The 27796-nt window shown below is 44.9% G+C and overlaps 1 protein-coding gene across 5 annotated transcripts in view; it reads left to right on the top strand.

Annotated features, from left to right (window-relative positions):
* Positions 1 to 22138, top strand: part of STXBP1 (syntaxin binding protein 1) — an 82803-nt gene extending 60665 nt beyond the window's left edge. For 2 of the 5 annotated variants that reach the window (XM_049895498.1, XM_049895501.1), the window contains exons 12-19: positions 1375 to 1440; positions 2162 to 2242; positions 4269 to 4407; positions 5292 to 5401; positions 6494 to 6595; positions 8436 to 8521; positions 11786 to 11940; positions 13765 to 19601. In XM_049895498.1, coding sequence (XP_049751455.1) covers positions 1375 to 1440; positions 2162 to 2242; positions 4269 to 4407; positions 5292 to 5401; positions 6494 to 6595; positions 8436 to 8521; positions 11786 to 11940; positions 13765 to 13874 — 849 coding nt within the window. In that variant the 3' untranslated portion in view covers positions 13875 to 19601. The other 3 variants (XR_007518618.1, XM_049895499.1, XM_049895502.1) reach the window with 3 other exon arrangements.
* The last annotated feature ends 5658 nt before the right edge of the window (positions 22139 to 27796 follow it).

Raw genomic sequence — 27796 nt, forward strand, 5'->3', positions numbered from 1 at the left:
CTTCATTTAATGTCATTTTTGTCTTATTCAAGATTCAGATCTGGAGCCCCCATCTTTTATATTAAGAGAGCTTTTTTTTTTTTAATTGTACTTTAGATGAAGGTTTACAGAACAAACTGGCTTCTCATTAAACAGTACACATATTGTTTTATGACATTAGTTAACAACCCCACAACATGTCAACAGAGAGCTTCTTTTTGTAAATTTGGGGGACTAATATTTACTCTTTGCATCATGATTCATTTAAGCCAGAAAGGCTATGAAACCTTTTTTTTTTTTTTTTCAGCTTACAATAGAATTAAAATTCATAACTTCACTTACCTAAGATTCTCCTTTTGAGTTCTTACCAGAGGTTGCATACCCACCTTACCCAAGGGAAGTGAACTCTCCAAAAATGCATCTCTGATTAGGTTGTTTCCACTCTTAAAACCATTTAATGACTTCCCAGTTCCCTAAAATAAATTCCCACTCATAGACGCCCCACAGCCCTTTCTCTCAGTCTCACCTCTGTCTCCCTCCTTCTTGCCCCTACTTCCCCTTACCCCAGCCATGCCAAGTTTCTCTTGCCTCTGGCCCTTGCCTTGTTACCTACTGGTTCTTTGGGCTTAGACATTATTTCCTAACCATCCCCGATGCCCTCCCTAGAGTAGTTTAAGTGCCTTAGCTGTGTGTACCCAACAACCTCATGACTCCCCTTGCATAGTACCAATGCCACTCTACTGTCATAGCTTGTTTATTTGGCTCTTCTGCTTGATGTTAAGCTCCATAAAGGCAGAAATTTTTTTTTCTGCCCTTATATTTTCAACATCTAGAGGTGCCTGGCATGTAGTGATAATTCAATATATTTGGTTGATAAATGAATAGAATTAAGTGAATCTCACAGTTCGAAAGTAAACAGACTCATTCCATTAGGCAGCATGAAGAGTCCAGCCTTTTTTTTTTATGACCTTGTCCTTGCCTTCTCCCTGTAGAACCCAACACTGCCTTTCTGCCTGAATGAAATGTGAGCTTAATGCTCAGATTGCTTGAGTTGAGTGTGCAGAAAAGCAGTGTATAGAAGAAAAACCTTTTTTCCTGGCCAGTGTTATGCTTTCAATAACTTTATAGTCCAATAAGTAAAACATACTGGCAAGACTTCAGAATTCAGTTCCCCACCTATAATACAATTACAATGTTTGAATGAATAATTTTTTGAGCCAGGGACCTGGAAATCTGCACACACATAATATTGTGTTTAGCAGATTCATTTAGTTACACAGCTTGCCCTTGGGACGTCTGGTGCTAGCTGTTACCCTGTCTGCTCCCACCACCATTGCACAAACATATTAGAGCAGAGCCACTGGAGTGAGACCGTACGCTTTCATTCCCTTGTAGACCACTATGCGGGACCTGTCCCAGATGCTCAAGAAGATGCCTCAGTACCAGAAAGAGCTCAGCAAGGTATGGCGATCCGAAATGGTTGATTTGGAACCGTGAGTATAAACATCTTCAAGAAGACTTCTCAAAAGTCTCACCACACTCATTTATTCGTTGAAATCCACAGGTTTTTAGTCATCTTTCATTTTTATTAGGAAAAACTGAAGGGCTGGGACAGGCAGCTTATTTCTTCTCACTTTCTTTTCTCCTGTTTATCTTTCTCTCTCTTTATCCTTCCTAATCTCCCGTTGTTGGCGGGAGGCCTCAGGTCCTCAGCACAGGCCTCTCCACAGGGCTGCTTGAGTGTCCTCTCAACATGTTCAGAGTGAGTGCTGAGAGAGCACACCCTCACAAGGAGGAAGTTACAGTGCCTTTTATGTCCTGATCTCAGAGGTCACACCTACCACTGCCTCCACACTAAGTCCAGCCCACACTCAAGGGCAGGGAATTAAGCTCCACTCCTGGAGGGAAGGAGCATCTAAGAATTTGTGGGCATATTTGTAAAACCATCATACTATCCTACCCCATAAATGGCTTCTTCCTCTTTAACTCTTTTAGACTGTGGTTTTTATTCTCTTCTGACCCATAACATTTTCTGCCTTGTGATGTTTGTGCACCTGCTTGTACACACGTTTTATCTCCTGTAAAAGAGACTCCTTGGTGTCTCCCATGGTGTTTTGTACATAGTAGGTGCTCAGTAGGTGGTAAATTCCTTGTTCATGAACTCTCTCATGCTTTTTCCTAGTATTCCACCCACCTGCACCTTGCTGAGGACTGTATGAAGCATTACCAAGGCACCGTAGATAAACTGTGCCGAGTGGAGCAGGTAAGACATTTTCCTTCCATGGCAGGGCTTCTGCCATGTCCACTGACTCTGCTGAATTTAACCGTCTGACCTTCAACATCCTGCAGAATCATAGGAAGTAGAGATGGGAAAGCCTACTAGTTCACGTTGTCTCAACTTTCTGGAGCCAATGCAATTCCACTCTCAATGGTAGGGGCTAGATTAGTCTGGAATGCTGTGTTGTTTGGATTTTGCATGTCTGACTCTTTCCGAAGGCTCCGTTTTCCCTGGAATGGCCGAAGAGAGATTTATGGAGTTTGAGCCCTCCATTGGCAGAGCTGGCTAGATTATATATTCTGAATGTGTTTTCTTCCTGCCATGGCCGAACCAGCTTTGGAGACCTAGAGGCTGAAAGAGGATAGCGTGGTAGTGGTCAGAAAACCTCGAGATCTCATTGATCACAATTAGGACTAAAAGCTGAGAGTTTGGGATTTGAGTTCTATCTTCGTCATTGATTTATTTGATGTGTCTGCTTCTCTCTGCTTTCTTTCTCTCATCTACAAAATGCAAATAAGAGGGCTGACACATTTTTCAGAGGTGTTGTGTGGAGTCACTAATCCTGGCACTACATTCTTCAAGTATGATAACATTATTAAATTGTGGGTCAACTTCTGAGGGAAGAAAGAGGCATTAAAATATTCTGAAGCTTTAGCTATAGCTCTATTTTCACAGAAGAAAACAACTCAAGTTTTCAATTCGAAGTTAAGGTTTAAATCATCTGGTTTGGTGTAATAGCCTTAGCTTGGGCTTGTAAGACCAGTCCTATGTCACTGACTATTCTATAAAAGAAAGTAGCCCTGCTAAGATTCATCAATTTCACAGGAGATCTTGGCAAACACAAAGTGTCCTCTCCAAAAGAACTTGACCATCCAGTAAGTAGACTGTACCTCAATCAGTTAATATGCAGAGTTTGGGATTGATCCTTGGAAGTTTAAACTTTTTTAGAGGTGCTCAAAACTATTTGTTGAGCTAGTTACATTTAATTTGGTGTATAGAGACTATTAGAATCAGGTCCTGCTGACCAACTGTCTATTAAGGCTAGCAGTAGGACTGAGAGGTAAAGGGCCTAAGAGATGAGTCCAGCCCTCCTCTGACCTAGACTCAGAAAAGACTGTTAACTTGAGATCATAATTTTTATGGACTCCTGGCATCTTGAGAGAAAAAAGGAGCCTTCAGGAAACCTCCATAAAAACTACAAAGGAAGTTGTAGCTGTGTGTCTCTGAGAACAAGGCCACATCGGTTCTCAGTTTGCTTGAGACTAACGTGCTGCTTTCTCTGGCCTGTTGAGAATAGATCTGACCCTGTTGACTCATAAAGTGGTGACCAATAAGATTTACTCTTTCATCTTCAGTTCTTTTGTCTGCCCTCCTTCCTTCCTTCAAATCCCTGGGTTTAGATTTGCAGGTTTGGGAGCTCCCCACCCCACCCCCCCGCCCCCCACTTGCCTCCATTTCTTTTTTCTCCTCATCTTAAAAAAACAATGGTAGGAAGATTAAAAAGAGAGGCTGTTCTTAGAGTGCTTAGAACTCAAAAAGTATGTCCTTCGGAACTCAAAAAGCAGAATGGAAAGAGTCTAGCCAGGCACCTTAAAATATCAAAGCTTTTCGTATGTCGGAAGCAAATCCCTTGAAACCTGATCCCTCAGCAGGGCTTTGTACCTCTGGAGGATTTACCAAGATTAAATTTTTACCTGAGGAGCTGCAGTGCACAGGTGCACTCACCTGAAGGGAACAGTTCACCTTTAAACAAAACGGCAAATCATTGTGGCTTCTGTTTCTGGAAAGTGAAACTCTGAAGCTTTCATCAGTTCTCACTAATGCTTTAGAAAATAATGTTAATTACAGTAATCCTAATTATAGTACCATTGTGAAAGTAGTAGTACTTGTTTAAAGACCTTCTCTGAGCAAGCTACAAATGCCAAATGTTTATGGGTCACCAATTTTCTGATAGTTCCTAAAGATCCAGACTTTCCCCAGAAATGGGGCCAATGAGGTGTTTTTTCTGTAGGACCTGGCAATGGGCACAGATGCTGAAGGGGAGAAGATCAAGGACCCTATGAGAGCCATCGTCCCCATTCTGCTGGATGCAAATGTCACCACTTATGACAAAATCCGTATCATCCTTCTCTACATCTTTTTGAAGAATGGTAGGAATGGTGGGATTGTAGAGGAGAGAATGGACACTTTCTTGGGGAAAATGAGGCAGCTGGGAGAGAGAAACAAAGTGGAAAATTAGTAGTTTAAAAGATGTGGAAAGCGGGGGAAAGAGGGTACCATTACATAAGAAAACCCTAGGGGCTCTTTATGTTTTTGGAAACGTGATGTAGGCAAATCGGTCACCACCTGAGGCTGAATATCTCCCAGTAATTCTAAGTTAATAGATGGTATGGGAAATATAGAAGAGGGCAGGGCCAGGGAGAAAAGGGAGAGCTGACTGACCCATAGGGATTTCTTTGAGCTGTACCTGCCAGATATTTTTCACTTGTATCTCGTTTGTAATCTGTGCCTTTAAATAACTGATTTTTACCCACATCATAGTTTCCCATAAGTGCTCATTGTGCAAAAGATGGGTACTCAGACTCTTGGTCCAATTTGACTTCGCTAGGAGGGGGGACAGATGGTATAGGCCATGAGGGGGTGGCTGCTAGTGGCCACAGCTTAGGAGAGAGTAGCTAGAGTAGGGAACAGACAGTAGAGACCATGAGGGGCCGTTGCTGATGGTCACAACTTAGGACAGAGTGGCTAGAGTGGATGGTAGGACCTGGAGGGTCCCAAATTGTGTTGTCTGTGTTGATTTTCTAACTTTGGACAAGCCTTTTCTGGCTTAGTTTCTTTATTTTATGCTAAAAAAAAATGGATCTCGCTCCACATTTTGTGCTCATCTCACAGTAAAGTTGATGTGGCCAACAGAATGATTTCTACTAATCCTAAAGAAGAGAAGGGGCATCATGAAGTCCAAAACCCACCCTGCCTCTGATGCTGCCATGTGCCATGACTGGGTTTCGGTGATTGGGTTTTTCTGTCCTCTCAGGCATCACTGAGGAAAACTTGAACAAGCTGATCCAGCATGCCCAGATTCCCCCTGAGGACAGTGAGATCATCACCAACATGGCCCACCTCGGCGTGCCCATCGTCACTGATGTAAGGGCTTCCTCTCAGCCCCCAGGCCAGCTTTCTGTATGGGAGAGGCAGAGAAGCTGGCATGTTTTACCTGTTTATGCTCTGACTTATTTAAGGCAGTTTGTAATGCACACATATACCCACTCTCAGCATGGAGAAATAGAAAACAGATAAAGTCAGGATTCACGAAGACAGAGGTAAGAAGCTGGTAACCTAGACTTGCATATCCAGGAATCATGCCGTCATTAAAGCTGAACTGTGCTCTGAACCAAACCAAAGTAGGATCGCAGTCAGCTTCAGTCTTCACATCCTCAGGTCCTGCTGGCTTTGCCTTTGGGGACCTGAGACACAGCATCTTCTGTGAAGAAAATAAAACACTTAGAGTCAAGCAGTTTTGCCACCTTTCAGTCTTCTGCACTGGTGGGGATTCAGAACAAAATCACGGCAGATTCTCTGGGAGGTGCAGACAGTGCAGAGTTCTCCAGAAGTGGGTGGGAGACTCCAGCACTGGAGGAAGAGAAGGAAGAGGCCTAAGCAGTCTTCGAGAGCACTCTGCTATGGACCTCGCCTGTAGGAACCCCCACTGCGAGCCTGCCTTCTATAAGGGGTCAGTTCACAGAAGGGCACTAATAAACCTCAAGTTGCAAATGTACCTTTCTAGAATCCTAAAGGCAAAAGCTTTGTTCCAGAGCCATGCTGTTGGCCTGGACCTGGCAGTGGGAGTTTGATATTTTAGCTTCTTGTTCACAAGAAGGATCAAAAGAATGGAGATGATTCATTCAAAACAAACCAGGCTGTTGAGATTAAATCAAAGAATACATCACACCCAAAGTAATGTTTTCTCCTATAATAGGCAGCAAACCACTTTTTTTTTTTTAATTAAATGGCACTTACACGTCTGACCTACACGTGTCATTTCTCACGATCAGGTTGGCTCCAGGTTCCTAAAAGGGACACATTGTTGGCTATTCTAGAGAAAAGTTTCTTTACTTACTACTTTTGGCCATTGCTGACTCTGAAGAGAGTCCATGGGAGACAGTCTGCTGGTAGCAGCGGTCGTCTATTCCCTAAGCGGTCCTCTGACTCAGACTAACCTTGTGTGTTTGCCTTCAGTCCACTTTGCGCCGCAGGAGCAAGCCAGAGCGGAAGGAACGCATTAACGAGCAGACTTACCAGCTCTCACGATGGACCCCGATTATTAAAGATATCATGGAGGTCAGTGAGAGGAGAGGGGTGTAGCGGGGCCATGGTGTTAGAGAGCCATGGCACAGGATCTTCACTTGGTGGCCTGGATGGTTCTAGTGTCACCTGCTGTAAGGTGGTGGTGACCCCTCGCCCCAGGGTTTTCTTTGTTGGGGATTTGCATCTAGTCTCCAAGGCTCTTTCAGCGTTCATACGAATGCACACCTTGTCCTGAGTGTTTTATGCAGAGCAGTTTCAAGAAACTGCCAGGTGCAGACCCCGAGACCCATGTCCGTGTCTCATGTCTTTGAGGATTTAGCCCTATGTTATAGAGACCCCTTGATGGAGACCCCATCCCCACAGGAGCCAGCACATCCCAGCGTCCCAAAGATCAGATGAGTAACATACTCACGCCTCCACGGAGAGAGGACGCGAATGTGACTTGGTGCTTCAGCTTTGAGTGATGCAGCCCTCCCTCACCCCCAGAAGTACAGAAAGGCCTCTGAAATGACCCCAGCTCCCCCCCTCCAACTTCTGCTGCTGCTCCCCTCCCTCAGCCCTCCAGGCCAGCCAGACCGGGCCTGTCAGGCATCTTTCTTTATCTGCACTTTGGTTTCAAACTTAGTCCCTACCCTGGAGTATTCTTGCCATTCTCTTTCACTACCCGAGTCCTGCTTTCCTTCCAAATCACCGTTAGCGCTCATCATTTTCATCCAGCGCCCCTCCTGTCTGATGACCCAGCACATAGCAGCCCTCCTCAGCTCCTGCAGCATCTGTCAGGGAGGCTCTTTACACGGATGCCTGCCACATGTATCCTATCCCCTCAACTGGCATGTCCTCCGGCACAGTGCCCTGCTCACAGCAGGGTTCAGTGTGTGTCCGGTGTAGCGTAGTGCTTTGCAGCAACCCTATAGTGTCACGCTCCTCCTCCTTGTAGTGTGAGGGAAGCCTACACTGAGTCCTGTACCACTACATCTTTGGGGTTGGACTTGGAGATAATCTGTTCAGATCCCTCGCTCTACTGGTGAACAAAACGGGTCCAGAGAATTAAGGGACTTGCCCACGATCCCTTAGTTAGTTTGTGGCAGGCTAAGGTGAGAACCCAGGTGTTCCTGTTGAATTGTACACATATACAGATAAAGAGTGAAAAACCACTCTTCTTTATAGATAAAGAAAGTCAGCTTCCTATTTTTAAAACCCACAAACCGAAAGGATGGGCGAACACAAGACATCTAGAAACCAATTACATGTCTTTAGTTGGTGGAATAGATAAAGCCAACCCCTCTGTCTCACCCCCTCCTTTAATCTCTGCTCCACTTTTCTACCTCCTCCCCCAAGCCCCTAAAGAGACAAGCGTAGGCTTCACATGGTAGCTGTTAGGAGGAGTGTAGATTTCCAGACAGCAAGGAGGTGGATAGCTGGAAACCACCCACCAGATAATGAGACCCTTGGAAAACTGAGGGTGTAAGGCTTTCTCTGCGTGAGATATTCTGCCTGTGCCCAGTTCCTGCAATGCTGATGGCAGGTGTCAGGAATTTATTGGACAGAATGCAGCATTTATAACCTCACATAGGATGTAAAAGAGCAAAACAAGACTAATTTGGAAGAGAAGCAAGAAAATGAATGGGATTTTTTTTTACTTCTCTTGAGGAGCAGACCTACACGCTCATTTCAGTGTAACAGGCGGTGATTGAGCACCTCATCCAGGCCAGGCGCTGCGCTTGGCGCCTGGCAACAGGCAGCAGGGGCACAGGAGTGCTGGGTGGTGCAAATCTGGCCATGTGTTTTGCCGACTTTGAATAATCTTGTCTCAGTTTTCGTCAGCCCTTTTTGAACAGATGGCAGGCCTAATATCTGTCTGTTTTCTTTCCAGGATACTATTGAGGACAAACTTGATACCAAGCACTATCCTTATATCTCTACTCGCTCCTCTGCCTCTTTTAGTACCACCGCTGTCAGGTAGGTGAAAACCCTGAGCAAAGAAGGGGCTGGTAAGTGAGGCCATCTCTGGCTGCATTTCAGCTGGGCAGCCATTCTGTTTTGAAGTGGCATGGTCTGTCAGAACCCTCCCGTGGTGTCTCATCGCACCCAGAGTGCAGGCCAAGTTTTCTCAGTGGCCCACAAGGCCCCCCACCCTCTGGCTTCCCATTACCACTCCGACTCAGTCCTCTCATTCCTTCTGTTACTCACTGCACCTCAGCCACATCTGTCTCCACTCTTTTCATCAGACATCCCAGGCCCACTCTGCCTCAGGACCCTTGTAGTTGCTTTCCCCTCTACCTTAAATTACCTGTCCCCAGATAGATCTGCGTGGCTCACCTCTTCACCTCCTTCAGGTCTTTAATCAAGCATTACCTTCTCGGACCTTCCCTAACCAACCTGTTGAAAATTGTAGTACACAAGTGTTCACAGCAGCATTATTCATAATAGTTGAAAGGTGGAAACAACCCAAATGTCCCTCAGCGGATGAATGGACAAACAAAACATGGTATATCCACACAATGGCATGTTATTCAGCCATGAAAAGGAATAAAGTTCTGATACATGCTACAACATGGATGAACCTTGAAAACATTACGCTAAGTGAAAGAAGGCAGACACAAAGAACACATGTTGTATGCTTTCGTTTATTTGAAATGTCCAGAATAGGCAATCTATAGAGACAGAAGGTAGATTAGTGATTGCCAGAGGCTGGGGAGAATGAGAGAATGGGGAGTCACTGATAAAGGGTATGGGGGGCTTCTTTTTGGGGTGATGAAACTGCTGTAAAATCTATTGTGGTGATGGTTGCTCAGCTCTATACTGAAAACCATTGAATTGTGCACTTCAGATGAGTGAATTGTGTGCTATGTGAATTATATCTCATTAAAGCTGTTACCAAAAAAAAAAGAAAAGAAACAAAATTGCCACCTCCCTCTCCAACACTTTTGTCTCTCTTCTCTGCTGTATTTTTCTCCATGGAGTGCACCACCGTCTAGTGAACTGTTTGTATTTATCCTACCTTGTTTATTGTCAGTCTCCCCCAGCTAGAACATCAGCTCCCTGAGGGCAGGGCGTTGGGTTTGTTTTGTTTGTTGCAGTGTCCTTAGAGCCTGGAACAGACCCTGGCACATAGTATTAATATTTTTATTAATTAAATGAGAAGAGGATGAATACATTACCTGCCTAGAGTCACATTCTCCGATTCATTCTTTATGGAAGTATAGATGGAATATGGATGCCTCGCGTTTATCGGGTTTCTGCCATGTACCAGGTAATACTCCGGCATTTTGCAATTTTGAGACGTAAGTAGACAAGGATCCATGACTTCTGTCCCTAGCTCTCCAACAAGTGTGTTTGCTTGATCCTCATGGTGGTGCCTTGCAGGGGCGTGTTTTGCTAACACTTCATCTTGTTCTCCTTGCTGCACCCATCCAAAAACCTTCCCTGTGGTGTTCTCTATATGACATCTTCATGTGCCAGTCCCTGGGACTCTGTCATACACATGATGCATTTTGTCCCCAGACACTTTTCTCTGCCTCCCTTGCCTTCCTGACCCCCGGTAGCATCTGTTACCTTTCCCGAGCTGGGGCTGCTGTACGTCAGCAGCCTGAGAGCCAGGGTGCCGCTCTGTTTTTCTTTGACGGCGGGACCTTTTCTTGGTTCTTCAGAACAGTCAAGGTTGAACGTATGAGCTTGGGACAGTAGAGCGACCAGCTCCAGAGAAGGCAGCCTGTGACACTGGTGTGACATGCAGCCCCCGGAATGGATGCTCTTTACGATACACACCTCTGTGCCCTCTTCTTAAACTCTTTCCACCCTTCCCTCTTGCCCCTTCTTAGTGTCTTTACTTTTAGACCTTCCCCCAGGCCTGCGCCTAAGGCCTTCTGGTGGCATTGTGCAGTCTTTCTGATGGCTGTGGAGGCTAAATGTTTATTGCCAACCTTGCAGTAAAGTACAAAATTCCAAGTAATACCACAGCCAGGCTAGTCAATGACAGAAGAATATCCAATGTTGCACAGGGAAAGTAACAGAAAACCTCTTTGTTGGCACAATAATTCCCACAGTGCCTTCTTGATTTGGAAAGTGACTTTAATAACCTCAAACTGAGGAGAAAGGATAAAGCCTTTCACCATCCAGAGGAGACTTGCTCTAGACCGACCAGCTCCCTTTGTTTTTGTTTGGTTGTTATTTTTGTCTTATTTTTCCCATTTTCTTAGCCTGGAAGCAACCCATCTCTCATGGTTTCTGAGTCAAAGTAAAGACCTATTGCAGAAAGCCCAGGCCAGAGAGTGGCATCTCTGGGGAACTGTCCCCAATGCTGAAATGCCTTTCTTCACTGGCTACTCCTGCGTGTCTTTCAAAAGGCAGCTCGGTGTCACCTCTTCTGTGAAGCCTTCCACAGTGATGCCTGGACAGGGTTCAGTGACCCTTGCCTGTGTTTGTCCCCATGGCACTGTACTCTTCTCCATCGTAGCACCAAGTCGAAGCAATTTCCTTCTCCCCACCACACTTGCCCCACCTACTCCAGTCAAACCATGTGCTCTTGGGGGGCATGGGCTGAATCTCCTTTGAGTCTGCCCCCTCAGTGTAGGGCAGGACCTGGCCCACATGTGGCACCCAGTACCTGTGTCTTCAGTGAATAAATGTATCATCCTGAAGACAGATCTTGGACTCTGTCATCACTGCTCCCTGCCAGCAAAGTGTCCCAGGCAAGCTAAGAAGCATGTACACTCCAGGGTAGAGTCTCTAAGACTGACATGCAGGGCACGCTGTTGAACTCAGCATCTCAAACTCTGAAGCTGGACGGAACCTGTCTGCTGCCTGCATGTGTCTTAGAGAGTGACAAGGTGACAACACAGATGCTCATAGTGATTTTCCTCCTGGCAGCCACCCACAAAACCAAACCCTTTGCCATCAAGTCGATTCCGACTCACAGCGATCCTAAAGGACAGGGTAGAACTGCCCCCACAGGGTTTCCAAGGCTGTAAATCTTTATGGAAACAGGCTGTCACATCTTTCTCCCATGGAGTGACTGATGGGTTCGAACCACCAACCTTTTGGTTAGCAGCCAAGTGCTTTAACCACCTGGCCACAGGGCTCTTTGCTGTTCAATTCAACAAACACTTCCTAAGCATCTACTCTGTTTTGGGCAAATCACTGAGGTATAAAGTGATAAATGCTATTGGTGCAGATAAACATAACCAGTTTCTCTCTCCCTCTCCCCCTTCTGCTCTCTCTCAGTGCCCGCTATGGACACTGGCATAAGAATAAGGCCCCTGGGGAGTACCGCAGCGGCCCCCGCCTCATTATTTTCATCCTTGGGGGTGTGAGCCTGAATGAGATGCGTTGTGCTTACGAGGTGACTCAAGCCAATGGAAAGTGGGAAGTGCTCATAGGTGAGTAGAGGCGTGTTTTCTAGAGGGAAGGGGCTGCTTCCTTGCACTTTGACTCCATTCCATGCTTTGGTGTTTCATTCTGTCTTCGATTCTCCATGGCCCTGCAATACTTAGTGTCTAGACAAATGTTTGTGGACAGCAGAAGCTAAGGGGCACAGGGTTCCTTCCTCATGTCCGCATCGTGTCTCTTGCTGAAAAGCAGCATCATGAGGCGGGGAGTGTCTGATCATAGAGTCTAACAGGCCCAGGCACAAATTTGTGTTCTGCTACTGCTAAGTGGCATCACCTGGAGCAAGCAACGCAAACTCTCCAAGCTGCAATTTCAGCAAAATGGGGTTAATAATACCTACTTACAGCCTTGAGCTAGGCCTTAGATGGGATTTGACCGCTTCCCAGCATTGGGCCTCATGTCCAGAGATGCTTAACGAATGGGAGGTGAATTATTAGCCTCCTCCTTCACCCGTCAGTTGGAGGTGGACAGGCACGCTGTGCAAGTAGACATGGCCCAAAACACACCGGCCTGACTGCTGGACTCTGTCCGGGGCTTCCCCTGACCATTTCCTACCACATTCTAAGTCTGTCAGACCTTTCTGGTATGTCCTATTGGTTTTCCAGAAGATTAGAGGAAGCATCTCCTAGGAGTGGTTTAATGCAGGAGGGGAAGTTTTGTTTTGTTTTCCTTCAGGAGCTTCCACAATTTCTAGGGCTGGAAGCGGAAGAGTGAACTGAGAAAATCTTCCTTTCTGTTCCATTTTGTCCTAAACAAAGTGGAGTTGCTTCTGTCCTGGGTGCCTCTTGACATTGATTGACATATGATTGTCAACATATACGGTGCTGGCCGTGCTCTGACCTTTCCCCTGAAGCCTGCTGCCCTCAGTGGAAATGCACTCAGGCGGAGTTAGGTGGGAGGCCAGGATCCTTCGTCTCCCTTTGGAAGACGATGTGCTCTGCACTCAGGGGGAGATTATACGCTCCAGTGCATAAGGATTGCTTCACAGGCCATTTCCACATGAACCTCCACAGTGGAAAGGCCCTGAGCTGACCCAGCTGGGAACACTTCTCCAACCCCCCCAGTAGTATCACTGCTGGTCACAGCGCCAAACACGGTCTTTATCTCAATAAGAACTGTCAGTTTTATATACTCCATTCTGGGGTAACCAAGTCACGGTACCCCCAAGCTATCAGAGCGAGCAGGCTCTGCAGACCAGTCTATATGGCTGATCCTGGGTACTTGAAAGTGGACCTGATGCTGCCAACCCTGCCTTCTTGATGCCCCAATCCAGTGGGGAGATTGTGCATCCCTCCTCCTCCGTCTCCAGACTTCCTCAAGCTTCCCCTGTCTGGTCACCATTCCTTCTTATAATCAGTTTTTCCTTTTGGTTACATAGGCCCGTGATAAAACTCTCTGCTCCCTGCTTGTGTGCGTTGCATGAATGTTCTTGGATAATTCTGAGCTCAGACACAGCTTTCCTGGACAGATGCTGTCACAGCGAGGTTTTTGGGTGTAAATGTTCCTCTCCATCTTTGAACCTGACTTGAGGTTCCTGGTTGGGAGGTGGACACCTGGGAATAGAAAGTTGGCCACGCAGATTCATGAAGAGGCCTCGCCCAGACAGCCGACGTCCACTGTGTGTCCTCACCTGCCTGCTGCATGCCAGCCATCTGTGTCGCCACTGTGAGAGAGAGTGTGTGAGTGTGTGTGTGCAGCACGTGTGTGCCTCGCTTTCTCATACCTCGTTGGCTGCGCAAAGTGTAGGCCTAAGTTGGCATGTTCCTATAACGCACCTTTGTTCAAGCAGTCAGCTGGCCTCTGTTCTCCCACAGGTTCTACTCATATTCTTACTCCCACCAAATTTCTCATGGACCTGAGACACCCCGACTTCAGGGAGTCCTCTAGGGTATCTTTTGAGGATCAGGCTCCAACAATGGAGTGAGAGCCAAAGAAACAAAGTAAAAGCAGCTTATTACAGAAAAGAAACTCTTCCACTCTGAAGGGTTTTCTTTGATTATTCCTTCACTCTTTTTCTTTATTTTTCTCTTTTTAGTTTATTATTTATTTGATTTTCTTTCAACAAGAAAATGCTTGCAGTTCTTAATGCCGATTGAAAATGTGTCCAATGCTGCCTTCAGAAACCCTGCCCTGAATATGTCTGGGCCTCGACTTGCCAGCTCGCTCATGCCTTGGGTTACCTGCTGCTCAGTCAGACAGCTGCAGGCCACTGGGTTTTAAACTGAAAATGATAACTGCTGTGAATGGCCCTCAGAGAGGGAGCTGGAAGTTGAGGATGGCTGAGGCATGGTGCCCAAGCCTGCCAGCCCTGAATTTGTGGGCACTGAGTAGGGAACATGTAGCGTTCTGGTTGTGATGGTGTGGGAACTTGAGGGTGAGGCCAGGGAGTGTTCAGGGAAGGTCTGTCCAAGATGGCAGAAATCCAGTGGAGGTGTTCATCGGAGCCTGATCAGGAGGACAGCTTGTAGGGGGCTGGCAGTGTTACCGAAGTCAAAGGATCAGAATAGACTCCAAGTGGATGGTAGTTAAGACATGCAAATACCTTTTTCCTGGGACAGGCCCATATCCCAGGGAAGAGTTTCTAAGGAGTGACTGGGTCACAAGCCATCATGGAAAGAGCTTTTGTCTTATATTCCTCTGGGGGAAATTGTACTTAATAGTTATTTGCTCTTTCAGTAATTGCTTTTACTTTCATTCTCTTGTGAGATCCTTTCAGGAGCCAAGTAGTCACACCCCTCTCTCCCACAGGAGTCCCTTGGTAAGATCTGAGAGCCTGTGGGTACAAATCTGTTGGTTTTAATGAGCATCTTCTCTCCCTACCCAGTGTGTGCCTTTTACCCAGCTCTCAGTAACCAGGAACCTGTTGTCTGTCTGGTAGACTATCTCAATTCTGTTCTTTTTCTGATTCCCTCTCACTTTCGTATGTGTTAGGAACCTTGTATAATGGGTTTAAAGGGCAGACTTATGCTGAACAACTTCATGATAGCATTAGGAATTCCTTAGCTTCTTTATGCACCCTACGGTCTGAGGCCACATCTTATACTCCTGACTTTGTATACTCCATCAATGATGGGCCCTGAGAACACCCTTCACCCTGGGCTGAGACGTGGCCTGGCGAGTCATTGAGAGTGCACTGTTGGCAGTGGAGAGAGACTTGGGCTTGGAGTCAGGAGGCTAGGACTGGCCTCCAGCTCAGCCATGAGCACCCCATGTGACCACAGGCAGTCATTTCCACCTCCGGGGCCCGGGGCCGTAGTCAAAGAAGACAGGGGGGCTGGGTCTCAGGGCCTGAGGTTCCTGTAAGCTCTGATAGTCTGTAATGCAATCATTCAGATTTGTAACTCAAACCATGGAATCTTACCCACTCTCTCTCACTTTCTGATGAACCTCAGAACAATGGTCCATCAGACCCTTGGCTAGGTAACAGTCAGAGGTGTGCTTGTATGTAAAGAGAACGGTGCTTCACGCAAAAAGGGCTTGTTCTAACACGCAAAAAGGGGCTGTTCTAAAGGGAGGAGGAGGAGGTAAGCCTCTTTCTCTCCTCCTCTTTTCTTTCCTTGACAGAGGTAAGGAAAAGCCAGTAATTGTGATCCAGGAAAGTGGAGCTGGTTATGGCCCAGGCTGTGGCTCTCATCCTGCCCGGACTCCCCTTCCCCTAGAAAGCGGGGCAAATGGGTTGTGAATGAAAGCAATTATTTTAGAAAGCATTCCTTAGAAGTACCTTGAGAGGTTGTCCATCAGACATCTGGTTCTGTGTGCAGATGGCAGGTAGTTGGATGGCATTTGTATCAAGAAGTATTTTAGGGCATCTCGAACAGCCATGTTTTCAGGAGAGACCACAGCAATGGCAGACCACCTGCAGGGTCTTACAGAATTACAAACCCAGGCCCACTGGCTCCTGTTAGGATGAATTCCCTGTTTCAGAAGAAGTCTATCTTTGGCAGAGTGTTTTCCTTGATCAGCAGAGAGGATCTGGGCTGCCTTCAGAGCAAAGAAAGACCAAATAGACTCTGGTTATACATTCTTGATTCCTGAAATGATTTGTTGGTAGTGTTGACTTTTAGAGAGTTTAGTTAAGAAAAAGCAAGACACAGAGCCCTAAGGCCAGTGAGGTCAGAAAACAGATTAGAACCTGACTAGGCCCTTCTGTCTGGATTGCCCAGGTGACAGAGAGCAGGATGGTACAGAAAGTGAGGGAGCCTGGTGTTTCTCCTCCTAAAGTGTCAGTATGTGCAATTACTTCCTTTTTAAGAGATGCTTTCCTTCTGGGCAGTGAATGAAAGTTCCCACAGGCCCTGCGCGTGGCTGAAGCACAGTCTGCTGTCCCTGCCCCAAAGCCCCTATACCTGAGGTGGCTCCCCCGAGCTAGCAGAGACAGCTGAAGAGCACAGAAACCACCAGGACTCACTGTGATCCCTACTACTCATCTCTTCACATTTGCTAAGAAAAGAAGCTTTCTGGTTAGATTTTCACCTCTGTGTCTCTGTCCTATAGGGTTGCTATGAGTCGGAATCGACTCGACAGCACTGGGTTCACTGGGTTGGTGTGCTGGGTGGTTTATGTGAAAAGTACTGATCATTAGGGAATCATCCAAGAGGCCAACAGAGGCAAGTGAAGGAGAAATCAAAGGCTGGATTAGAACTATAATACTTGTGCTTACTACTTGGGAAAATTTTTTTTAGTTTTTTATATTAAACGTTTTGCTTGGTCTCAGATTGGGATCAAGTAAATTTCATTTTTCAGGGAGGCTGAAATTTGAATCTGAACACAGAGCCAACCCATTGTCCCGCAGCTGAAATATAAGTGTCCACTTGCCCATCCTCTCCCATGACCAGGAGGCCATAGGGTGCCCTGAGTTGGGAGACCACAGGCATAACTTCTGGCCCTGGCTCTGCTGCTAACGTGCTGTGAGCAAGCTCTCCACCCTCTGGGACTTCATTTTCCCTTCTGTGAGGTCACATGGTAGGCCAGGTCACTGTTTTCCAGACCTGGATGATCACCAGACTCACCTGAGTTGCACTTAAATAAACACATTGCCTCATGCCACCTTGGATATTCTGAGTCAGTAGGCCTGTTTCAGCCAAGTTCAGGAACGACTGGGCCAGCTGATCTGTAAAAATTCATTTGATTTTAAGATTCTATCAGTATAGAAAGAAGGATTTTGTCCTACCAGAGCCTGCTGGGCCTGCCACAGCTTTGAAAACATGGAAACCTTCATTTGGATAGGCCTCAACTTTGTTTTTGGTGACCAGTACTCACATTTCATAATCTTCCAGTTTTGTAGAATAAGAGGGACCCCTCAGAGCAGTAGAACCCACTTGCTGCTCTTTATTGAAGGGTCAGCTACCCATAGGTTCAAAAGGAAAGCATTTGTAAAATGTGGATCTTCAGTGTTTATAGCAGTGAAAAGCTTGACCAAGGGTGTTAGAACAATACAGATTGTTGGATGGCAAGAACTGGCTTCCAGGTGATTTGGATTAGCACCAACTGGTCTGGTTCCTTTAGAGACCAGTAAGTTAAGGCCCAGGAACTTGCTGTTGCTGAGAGTCTTAGAGTACTTATCGATTATCCCCAGTATTCTTGGTCCTGGAATTTTTCTTTTTCAACCAAGACTGGGAACAACAGATGGTCAGTGATCAGATGATAGAAAATTCTGGAGCATGGATCCTGTTACCTCCTTTGGGCCCCTTCCAAATCCTGAGCTGTAAGCAAGCGTGGGAAACACTTTAGGATAGGCACCTGATCAGAGGAACTCCTCTTAATTTTTCCTTTAGACCGAGTCTGCCTTCTTCTTTCCTGGAACTTGGTTGGGATGGCCGGGGAGTAGGGTGTTAGGAACTGTTTTCTCTGGCATGTATGTGTACTTGTTGTTGCCTCTAACTAGGAAGCCCCAAGGTACTCCCTGCACTGTATATACAGAGGCCATTGTTCAGTGGGTAGACACACAGACTGCATAGAGTTGAGATTTGGAAGGCCCTCATTCTGGCAGTGGTTCATTGTTCTGAATGTGGGTCAGGTCTCATAACATTTATGTCCTATTTCCTCATTTATATATAGAGCAGCCTTTGACCTCTTTTAGGACTAGTAGGAAAACTGATAACCAGTTGCTGTCAACTCCAACTTATGGTGACCCCATCCATGTGTGTCAGAGTAAAATCGTGCTGTATAGGGTTTTCAATGGCTGATTTTTCAGAAGTAGATTGCCAGGCCTATCTTCTGAGGCACGTCTGGGTGGACTTGATCCTCCAACCTTTCAGTTAGCAGCCAAGCATGTTAACCATTTGTGCCACCCAGGGACTCCAGGAAGATTGATAAGGCTATAGAAATGAGTGCCCTTCAGGGGAAAAGACATACTCCCGAAACCCGAGCCACATTTGCTTAAGGAGCCCCAGGTCTCAGGCCTCACCCTTGGCATCTCCGGGAAGTAGCCAGGACTGGTTCTTCACTCAGAGCAGGGGCTGGTGGCTGGGGCTTAGGCCACGGAAAATGGGGGTGTGGGAAGAAGGCCCTGGCACTAGAGAGGGCTTTACAAGTTTTCTGCCTCATCTGGACTGACCAGAAAGGTTAACATAAAAGCCTTCTGGCCCCGGGCCCACAGTTCGTCTCAGTCACGGGTTAGCTGAGCAAGTAGCGGTCAAAGGCATAGGGACCCTGGTATTTGAGATCATGCCCAACAAGCTGACCAAAGTGTTCTTTTGCTGACCCTGGGGTAGAAATCTGGCATCCGATGAGTCCCGCACCCCTCCCCACGAAGGCCCGCTCCTTCGCCCACGTCTCCAGGGAGGCACATTTTCAAGTACGGACGTCTTTTGTTGAGTTCTTCTCTCCCACCAGGATCTTTCTTTGACGCGCACTGCTGCATGTGTGCAGTCCTCATGCTCACACACCACCGATCACTCCTCTTCTGTTTGACGGTCCATGTCCAGACCACACGCCCCATATGCATCATTTGGTCACTGCACTTGTAGAGTTCTCTCTCCTTATGAAAAAGGCTTTCATTTATTTTTATTTTTTTTTTGTTTTTGCAGTAGAAGTATATCTAATTCCATTAGCTTGAATTTTTGCAAGCATTTCTAATTTCTTACAATGTGCGGTCTCTGCAAGGTAAGGCCTCAGGTCCCCCCCCGCCCTTTCCCTTTCACACCTGAGGTCCCAGCCACCATGTCAGTACCAATCAGCTGGCTCCCAGAGGTCAGTGGACTCCCCTAGGGTGTTTGTCCATTCTCTTCCTCCCTACCAGGCACCATTCTTTCCACTCGCAGTCCTCCTACCAAGCCCTGTCCCATTCTCAATAGTTTGTCCCACCATATCGTTTGGAATTTCTCTCCCTGGCTTCACCTTGAGGTTCAAGAGAGAATTAGCAATGCAGCTGCCTTGTCACCTGGCAGATGGCACTAAGCCCTGACTGAGAGGCAGACTCATCCCTCCGTACAGCCTGGGACCCTGCCTGAGCCAAGGCTATGTGTTGTTGATCCACAATCCCTAAATACCTCCCAGGCCTATACTGACACAGCTCCCAGCCCCAATCCCTTTCACTTCCACTAGACCAAGACCAGGGTGGGGGAGGGGGACAGATGCAGGTCTGGGGGTGGAGAAGAGCAAGAAAGGAAAAAAAAATGTTTGAAACCAGAACTCCCAAGCTCACTCTCTTTTCTGCCTCCCCCAGGATCCACGCACATTCTCACCCCACAGAAACTGCTGGACACGCTGAAGAAACTGAATAAAACAGATGAAGAAATAAGCAGTTAAAAAAAAATAAGCTGCCCCTCCAAACAATGCACCCTCTCCCGCCATGTTCCACAGCCCCCCGCTGGCCACCTGGTTACTTTGCTGCCCCTCTCTCCCGCCAGCGCCCCCCCCAACTCTGCACGCCCTAGCTCTCGCCGCTGCTGCCGCTGGTTCTCGTGTTTGATGACACCCTCTTCTCCTTTGAAACAAAAGAAAATAATGCATTGTGTTTTTTAAAAAGAGTATCTTATATATGTATCTCAAAACGAGAAATTCATGTGCAGATGACGCACTGCTGGAGTCATTTTTGGACTGTTTAGAATGAATGGATACTGTCTCCCTATTATTTGTGGCTCTGTGACCTTGTACATTACCCAAATCAACATGTGGAAATTGCTTGAGTATGGAAAGGTAGAAGTTTGGATGTTGTTAAAAACTTGTTTGGGGTTGTCCCTGTTCTTGTTGGGAATCATAGAACTGTCTGTGCTCTTGGAGTATTTCAAACTGAGGATTAATCTCTTCTCTTCACTCAAGTTCCTATCCCTCGGTGCCTGCTTTCCTCCACATAAGCTTAAACATGAAGTTCAGGTGACATCTCGTGGGGCTTGAGGTGAAATAGACCTTTGTTTTTCCTAGTGACTCATACTCAGGGTGGTGTGGCTAGGGGTGGGGGCTGGGGTGTTGGGTTCTGGCTGCCGCCCTCTCCCTCCACGGCCTGTCATGCTCTCTCCCTGGCCCGTTTCCACAGTGTTGTGATCCTGAAGGAAGTTGTTCTCAGATCCGTTTGAGTCATGATGTCCAGACAAGTGAAAAGCGAGCTCCCAGCCAGATACCTTAATCTCTTGGAGAAGCAGTTAGGCTTCATCCTATTGATCAGACTCCTTCCTTCCCAGGCTCACCCCTAACAGGGGTTCTTTTTCTTAGTAGGGTAAGCTGGATAGAGCTCAAGGGTCAGGAATGGACTACAACAGAATGGGTTCTGGAGCCCCCTGGTCAAAGGGCCCTTTCCTATAGAGAAGGGTTCTTGGCCCTGAGACTTCAAACTACCCGAAGAATTGTCCACTGGATTTATACAGACACTACCCACCCAGCAAGCAACTTTTGTCTGATTATCCCTAGTTTAAGATACTTCATAATACTTTATTTTGTGTAGTGTGGGGTCATATGTTATTGTGCTTGTAAGAGAAAAAGATCATTTTATGCTCTGTATAAAAACTTAGCTGTATAAAACTTAGCTCTAAAGCAAAAATTAAAGATGCAAATGCAGGAAGGATGTCTCACCATCCTCAAGACTCAGCAGTGCTCCATTCTCCGATAGTGAGCACAGCATTTGTTCCGCTGCTGTAGTCATGAAATATAATCACAGTGGAAGTCACAAAAAATGTCCCCCACCCAGCCCCCTTTCTGGCCTTTAACTCCTGCAGACTGTTTGTATATTACTGTCTCGTGATGTTGTTGCAAACGTGGTGTATGCTAGTTCAAAGCAGCCTTCTGCCTTCCTTTCAGAATACGTTCCTCCCCTCCCTGTTAGGTGCATTGTGATATTCTCTTTTCAAGCCTTTGAAATCTCCCCTTGGCACTCAGATTAGTTTTCAGGTCTCTCTGTCTTCCTTCTCCCCCTCAAGATATCTTATTTCCCTAGGACAGAACTGTAGATACTTGCATTGGTTTTGTTTGTTACTGTTACTGCCTGTTTCATCCCTTCCCTTTGACCCAGTGATGCTCATGCTTCAGGACTTTGTTTGTTGAACATGTTGGTTTTCCTTTCTCTGTTATTTATATAAAAATAATTTATCAAAAGGATATTTTAAAAAAGCTAGTCTGTCTTGAAACTTGTTTACCTTGGAATTATCAGAATCTCAATGTTTGAAAGTATTGAAGCACAAACATGTATCATCTCTGTACCGTTCTGTACTAAAGCACTGGAGTCTAATTAATAAATCAATCAATCAGCACCATCAACGGTGTCCAAGATGACTCCTGGTCTGGCTTTGCTTTGGGGAGTGAAAGGAGAAAGCTTTTCTGTGGTCCACTGCAGAGGAGTCCAGTCACCTCCGGCTTGAAATCTTTTAGATCCAAGTCACCATTATTTGCGTTAGGGTCTACAGCTGTCTCACATTTGGGGACAACCCACGAAGCTCGTCTTGGACCTCCAGCAGCAACGATCATTACCTGTAGAGGCGGTAGCTCCTCCACTGCCCTGTTTTTCCTAAAATGTCTCTCCATCTCAGAGACTCAGGGCTCTGTCTTTGCAGATGCTCCGCGGCGCCGTGGTACATGTGGTGACAGTGGATTAGATCATGCTGTCAGGTCACTTTATCAGTGTTCACTGTTTGCCTTCTCCGGTCCCTGCTGCCACAACATCCAGCCCACATGCAGTGAGATTTCCGCATTGGAAGCTGTTGGGTGGGTGTCCTGCTGGTCTGGAACCCTATTTGTGACCTGGAAACACTGCAGTGAAGTTGGTCCAGCTTAGGGAATAGCCCTTAAGTTAGGTCTGAAGTCAGACTGTAAACTCGCTAGAATGATGGGCACAGGGGAGTGGGATTCTTTGTGGGAACTTCTGTTTCTTCTTTTTTGTCCCCGGTCACTTTATCATTCAAATTCTGACCTGTGTAGCATGAAGAAATCTCACAACTCAAACCCACTTGGTGGAATTTGCACCACCATAACCCTGCTACAGGCTTGTGAGACTTGTGTTGTAAGGAGGCTGTGATAATAGTGACTACTGAGCTCCTGCTCCATGCCAGGCCCCTCATGTACCTTGTCTATTATGTGGGGTATCTCCCCATTTTACAGATGAAGAAGCCGAGGCTCAGAACACTGCAATAATGCAAGGAGATCACTCCAGCTGGGGAGCATCAAACGCTGATTCTGTTATGTCAGTAGCTACTTCACCAGTAACCAAAATGCCTTGGAGTGGGATCATAATTGGAGCTTTTAAATTCTAAATCGTTTTAAACCAAATTTACATTAAATAAAGCAAAGTAAATATTGTTTCCTCCTTCTTCCCAGGGTCATCTGTGTCCTTCCAGGCCCTGTGGTAGTGGCTTTCTATCCTCTCCCTGGTTGTTTCTATCATTCATTGACTCACTCAGCAGCAAACAAGTCTTTACGCTCCCGGTAGGAGTCCTGGCTCTTCTGTGTTACACAGCACATATGGAGTCTGCAGTGATGTTAAATATTCTCGGAGGGGCAGAGGGTTCTCAAACAAACCAAAGCAAATGGTGTTGAATCAAAAAGTAAGCAATCCTAAAATCAAAAAGGATCTGTAAAATGAAAAAAATTTTAGTAGCAAGCAACAGTAATCAAGGCAGTAGAAGGAAAGACATATAGATTTAATGGATGAAATGGAAGTCCAGAAATGAACTCATATTTACAGTCAATTGATTTTCTATAAGAATGATAAGGCAATTAAATGGGGAAAGAATAATCTTTTCAACAAATGGTCTATACAACAACTCTGTTGTTATTAGGTGCTATCAAGTCAATTCCTACTCATAGTGACCCTCTGCACAACAGAACGAAACACTGCCCAGTTCTTCTGCATCCTCACAATTGTTGCTATGCTTGAGCCCATTGTTGGAACCACTGTGTCAATCCACGTTGTTGAGGGTCTTCCTCTTTTTCACTGACCCTCTATGTTACCAAGCATGATGTCCTTCTCCAGGGATGGATCCCTCCGAATAACATGTCCAAAGTATGTGAGACATAGTCTCGCCATCCTTGCTTCTAAGGAGCATTCTGATTGTACTTCTTCTAATATGTATTTGTTTGTTCTTTTGGCAGTCCATATGCCACCTCTGTATGCACATGCAAGATAATGAAGTTAGACTCTGACCTCACAGCATATACAAAAATTAACTCAAAATGGATCAAATATCTAGATGTAAGAGTTAAACCCAAAAAAACCAAACTCATTGATTCCAACTCATAGCAACCCTATAGGACAGAGTAGAACTGCCCCATATGTTTTCCAAGGACCGTCTGGTGGATTCAAACTGCCGACCTTTTGGTTAGCAGCGACGGCACTTAACCACTATGCCACCAGGGTTTCCAAGAGTTAAAAGTAATTAAATATAAAACTCTTAGAAGAAAATATATGTGTAAATCTTCATGGCATTGAGTTAGCCAACGGTTTTTTAGATATGACACCAAAAGCACAAGCATCAAAATCAAAGTAGGTAAACTGGACATCACCAAAATTAAAAACTTCTGTGCTTCAAATGTCAACATAAAGTTAGAAGGTAATCCAAAAAATGGGAGGGAATATTCGGGAGTCTTATATCTGATTAGGGATTTTAATCTAGACTGTATAAAGAACAGTTAAAAACCAAAAAAAAAAAACCATTGCTGTCAAGTTGATTCCAACTCATAGCAACCCTATAGGACAGAGTAGAACTGCCCTTTCCAAGGCTGTAATCTTTACAGCAGCAGATGCCACATCTTTCTCCTGAGGAGTAGCTGGTGGGTTTGAACCAACAAACTTTCAGTTAGCAGTCGAGCACTTAACCACTGCATCACCAGGGCTCCTATAAAAATGGTGTGGGGGCATCGTCATCTAACCTCCTCTAACTTCACCCGGGGAAAGGAGAATCAAGATCATCAGCCCAAGATTGATTCTACAAGGCAGAGGTCAGACATGCCTCCTCTCTCCACCATCTTTACCAGTTCTGACACCAACCATGGCACTCCTCTGCTGGTTCGATAATTCACTGCAATGGCCACACAGAACTCACAGACAATACTCATGATTGTGGGGTTTATTAGGGAAGTAACGGGTTACAATTCAGGTTCAGGAATGCTCAGGTTACAGCTCTTCCATCAGGACAGTCTCTTCCCAGCTGTGCACTCAGGCATGCCTCTCTCCAGCCCTAGGCCTCTGCCCTGCTCAGGCAAGTATTACAAAGCTCTTTTAGCTCTGCCAATATGTGTCCTGAGGCACCCTACTCTGCCAGTAAGCCTCCTGCCCAAAGGCACTCAGCCTTTTCGCTCCGTCTCCTGCCAGTCTCTCCTGCCCCCCCTTTCTCTGCCACCACTTCTTGCTGTCTTCAGTGTTACAGCTCTCTCTCAGTCTCCTGATGCCATAGAGGAGCTTCTCAGCTCAAGGATCCCAGGTCCAAAGAATGTGCTCTGCTCTTGGCCGTTCATCCTTGTTGGCAGTGAGGTCCTCTTTCTACTCTGGAATTGTCTGTCTTTTATGCCTAGCAGGATGGCAAAACTGACCAGTTCCCTTGGTGGGCCACAACTGCCTTTATTTGCACAGTACCACCCAATCACTTGAGTGGGAGTTACAAGACCATAGTGAGAAAATCCATACAAAAGTGATCCACTGCACTGCAGCTCCTTAAAGAAAACTTGCAACTCAATCAATAATAATAAAAACCCAATTAAAAAATGGGCAAGACAAACCAGCTGGTAATAGGACATAAGTGATTCAAAGGCTACAACAATCAAGACAGCGTAATCTAGTAGCCCATCTACGTATATTGAAAGAAAACAAAACAAGATAAGACTCAGTGAGCAAATATAAAATAAATCATTACAATATCTTATAGATGGCTCAGAGACAGCAGGCAATATCAAACCACATAAAGAAGCAGACCATGATTGCTTCTACAACTCCCCAAATTAAAGAATCAAAACTTTCCCAAATGAAGATACGATCCTGGAATTGCCAGATGCAGAATATAAAAAACTAATTTACAGAATGCTTCAAGACATCAGGGATGATCTCAGAAATGAAATAAGGCAATCTACAGAAAAAGCCAAGGAACACACTGATAAAGCAGTTGACAAAATAAAAAAGATTATTCAAGAACATAGTGGAAAAATTAATAAGCTGCAAGAATCCATAGAGAGACAGCATTCAGAAATCCAAAAGATTAGCAGTAAAATTACAGAATTAGACAACTCAATAGGAAGTCAGAGGAGCAGAATCGAGCAATTGGAATGCAGAGTTGGGGAGCTGGAGGATAAGGCAATTGACACCAATATAGTTGAAGAAAAATCAGATAAAAGAATTAAAAAAAAATGAAGAAACCCTAAGAATCATATAACTTGTGTGTGATTGGAGTTCCAGAACAGGAAGGGATAACAGAAAATACAGAGAGAATAGTTGAAGATCTGTTGGCAGAAAACTTCCCTGACATCATGAAAGACAAAACGATATCTATCCAAGATGCCCATTGGACCCCATATAAGATTGATCCAAAAAGAAAATCACCAAGACATATTATCGTCAAACTTGCCAAAATCAAAGATAAAGAGAAAATTTTAAAAGCAGCCAGGGATAAAAGAAAGGTCTCCTACAAAAGAGAATCAATAAGAATAAGTTCAGACTACTCAGCAGAAACCATGCAGGCAAGAAGGCAATGGGATGACATATATAGAGCACTGAAGGAGAAAAATTGCCAGCCAAGGATCATATATCCAACAAAACTCTTTCTCAAATATGAAGGTGAAATTAAAATATTTACAGATAAACACAAGCTTAGAGAATTTGCAAAAACCAAACCAAAGCTACAAGAAATACTAAAGGAAATTGTTTGGTCAGAAAATCAATAATATCAGATACTAACACAACACAAGGTCACAGAACAGGACATCCTGATATCAACTCGAATAGGGAAATCACAAAAACAAATAAGATTAATTTTAAAAAGAAAAAAGTGCTCAAAACAGGGAATCATTGACGTCTTTATGTAAAAGATTACAATAATCAAAAAGAGGGACTAAATACAGGAGGCACAGAACTGCCATATGGAGAGGAAAACAAGGCAACATAGGATGATACAAGTTAGGTTTTTACTTAGAAAAATAGGGGTAAATATTAAGGTAACCACAAAGAGGTCTAACAATTCCATAACTCAAAATAAAAACCAAGAAAAACAACGACTCAGCAAACATAAATTCAACTACTATGAAAATGAGCAACACACAATTTGCAAAGAAAAACGTCTCAGCACAAAAAAGTAAGTGGAAAAATGAAATTGTCAACAACATACACAAAAAGGCATCAAAATGACAGCACTAAACACATACTTATCTATAATTACGCTGAATGTAAATGGACTAAATGCACCAATAAAGAGACAGAGAGTCTCAGACTGGATAAAGAAACACAATCCATCTATATGCTGCCTATAAGAGACACACCTTAGACTTAGAGACACAAACAAACTAAAACTCAAAGGGTGGAAAAAGTATATCAAGCAAACAACAATCAAAAAAGAGCAAGAGTAGCAATATTAATCTCTGACAAAATAGACTTTAAAGCTAAATCCACCATAAAGGATAAAGAAGGACACTACATAATGATTAAAGGGACAATTTACCCGGAAGATATAACCATATTAAATATTTATGCACCCAATGACAGGGCTGTAAGATACATAAAACAAACTTAACAGAACTGAAAAGTGATATAGATACCTCCACAATTATAGTAGGAGACTTCAACACACCACTTTTGGAGAAGGATAGGAATTCCAATAAGAAGCTCAATAGAGACATGGAAGACCTAATTGCTACAATCAACCAACTTGACCTCATAGACTTACACAGAACACTCCACCCAACAACTGCAAAGTATACGTTTTTTTCTAGTGCATATGGAACATTCTCTAGAATAGATCACATATTAGGTCATACAGCAAACTTTTGCAGAATCCAAAATATCAAAATATTACAAAGCATCTTCTCAGACCACAAGGCCATAAAAGTGGAAACAGAAAAATCAGGGAAAAGAAATCAAATACTTGGAAACTGAACAATACCCTGTTCAAAAAAGACTGGGTTATAGAAGACATTAAGGAGGGAATAAGGAAATTCATAGAATGCAACGAGAATGAAAACACTTCCTATCAAAACCTCTGGGACAAAGCAAAAGTAGTGCTCAGAGGTCAATTTATATCAATGAATGCCCACATACATAAAGAAGAAAGAGCCAAAATCAGAGAACTGTCCCTACAACTTGAACAAATAAAAAGTGAGCAACAAAAGAATCCATCAGGCACCAGAAGAAAACAAATAATAAAAATTAGAGCTGAACTAAATGAATTAGAGAACAGAAAAACAATTGAAAGAATTAACAAAGCCAAAAGCTGGTTCTTTGAA

The sequence above is a fragment of the Elephas maximus genome, chromosome 9 (genome assembly GCF_024166365.1).
Source record: "Elephas maximus indicus isolate mEleMax1 chromosome 9, mEleMax1 primary haplotype, whole genome shotgun sequence".
In the NCBI taxonomy this organism is placed as follows: Eukaryota; Metazoa; Chordata; class Mammalia; order Proboscidea; family Elephantidae; genus Elephas; species Elephas maximus.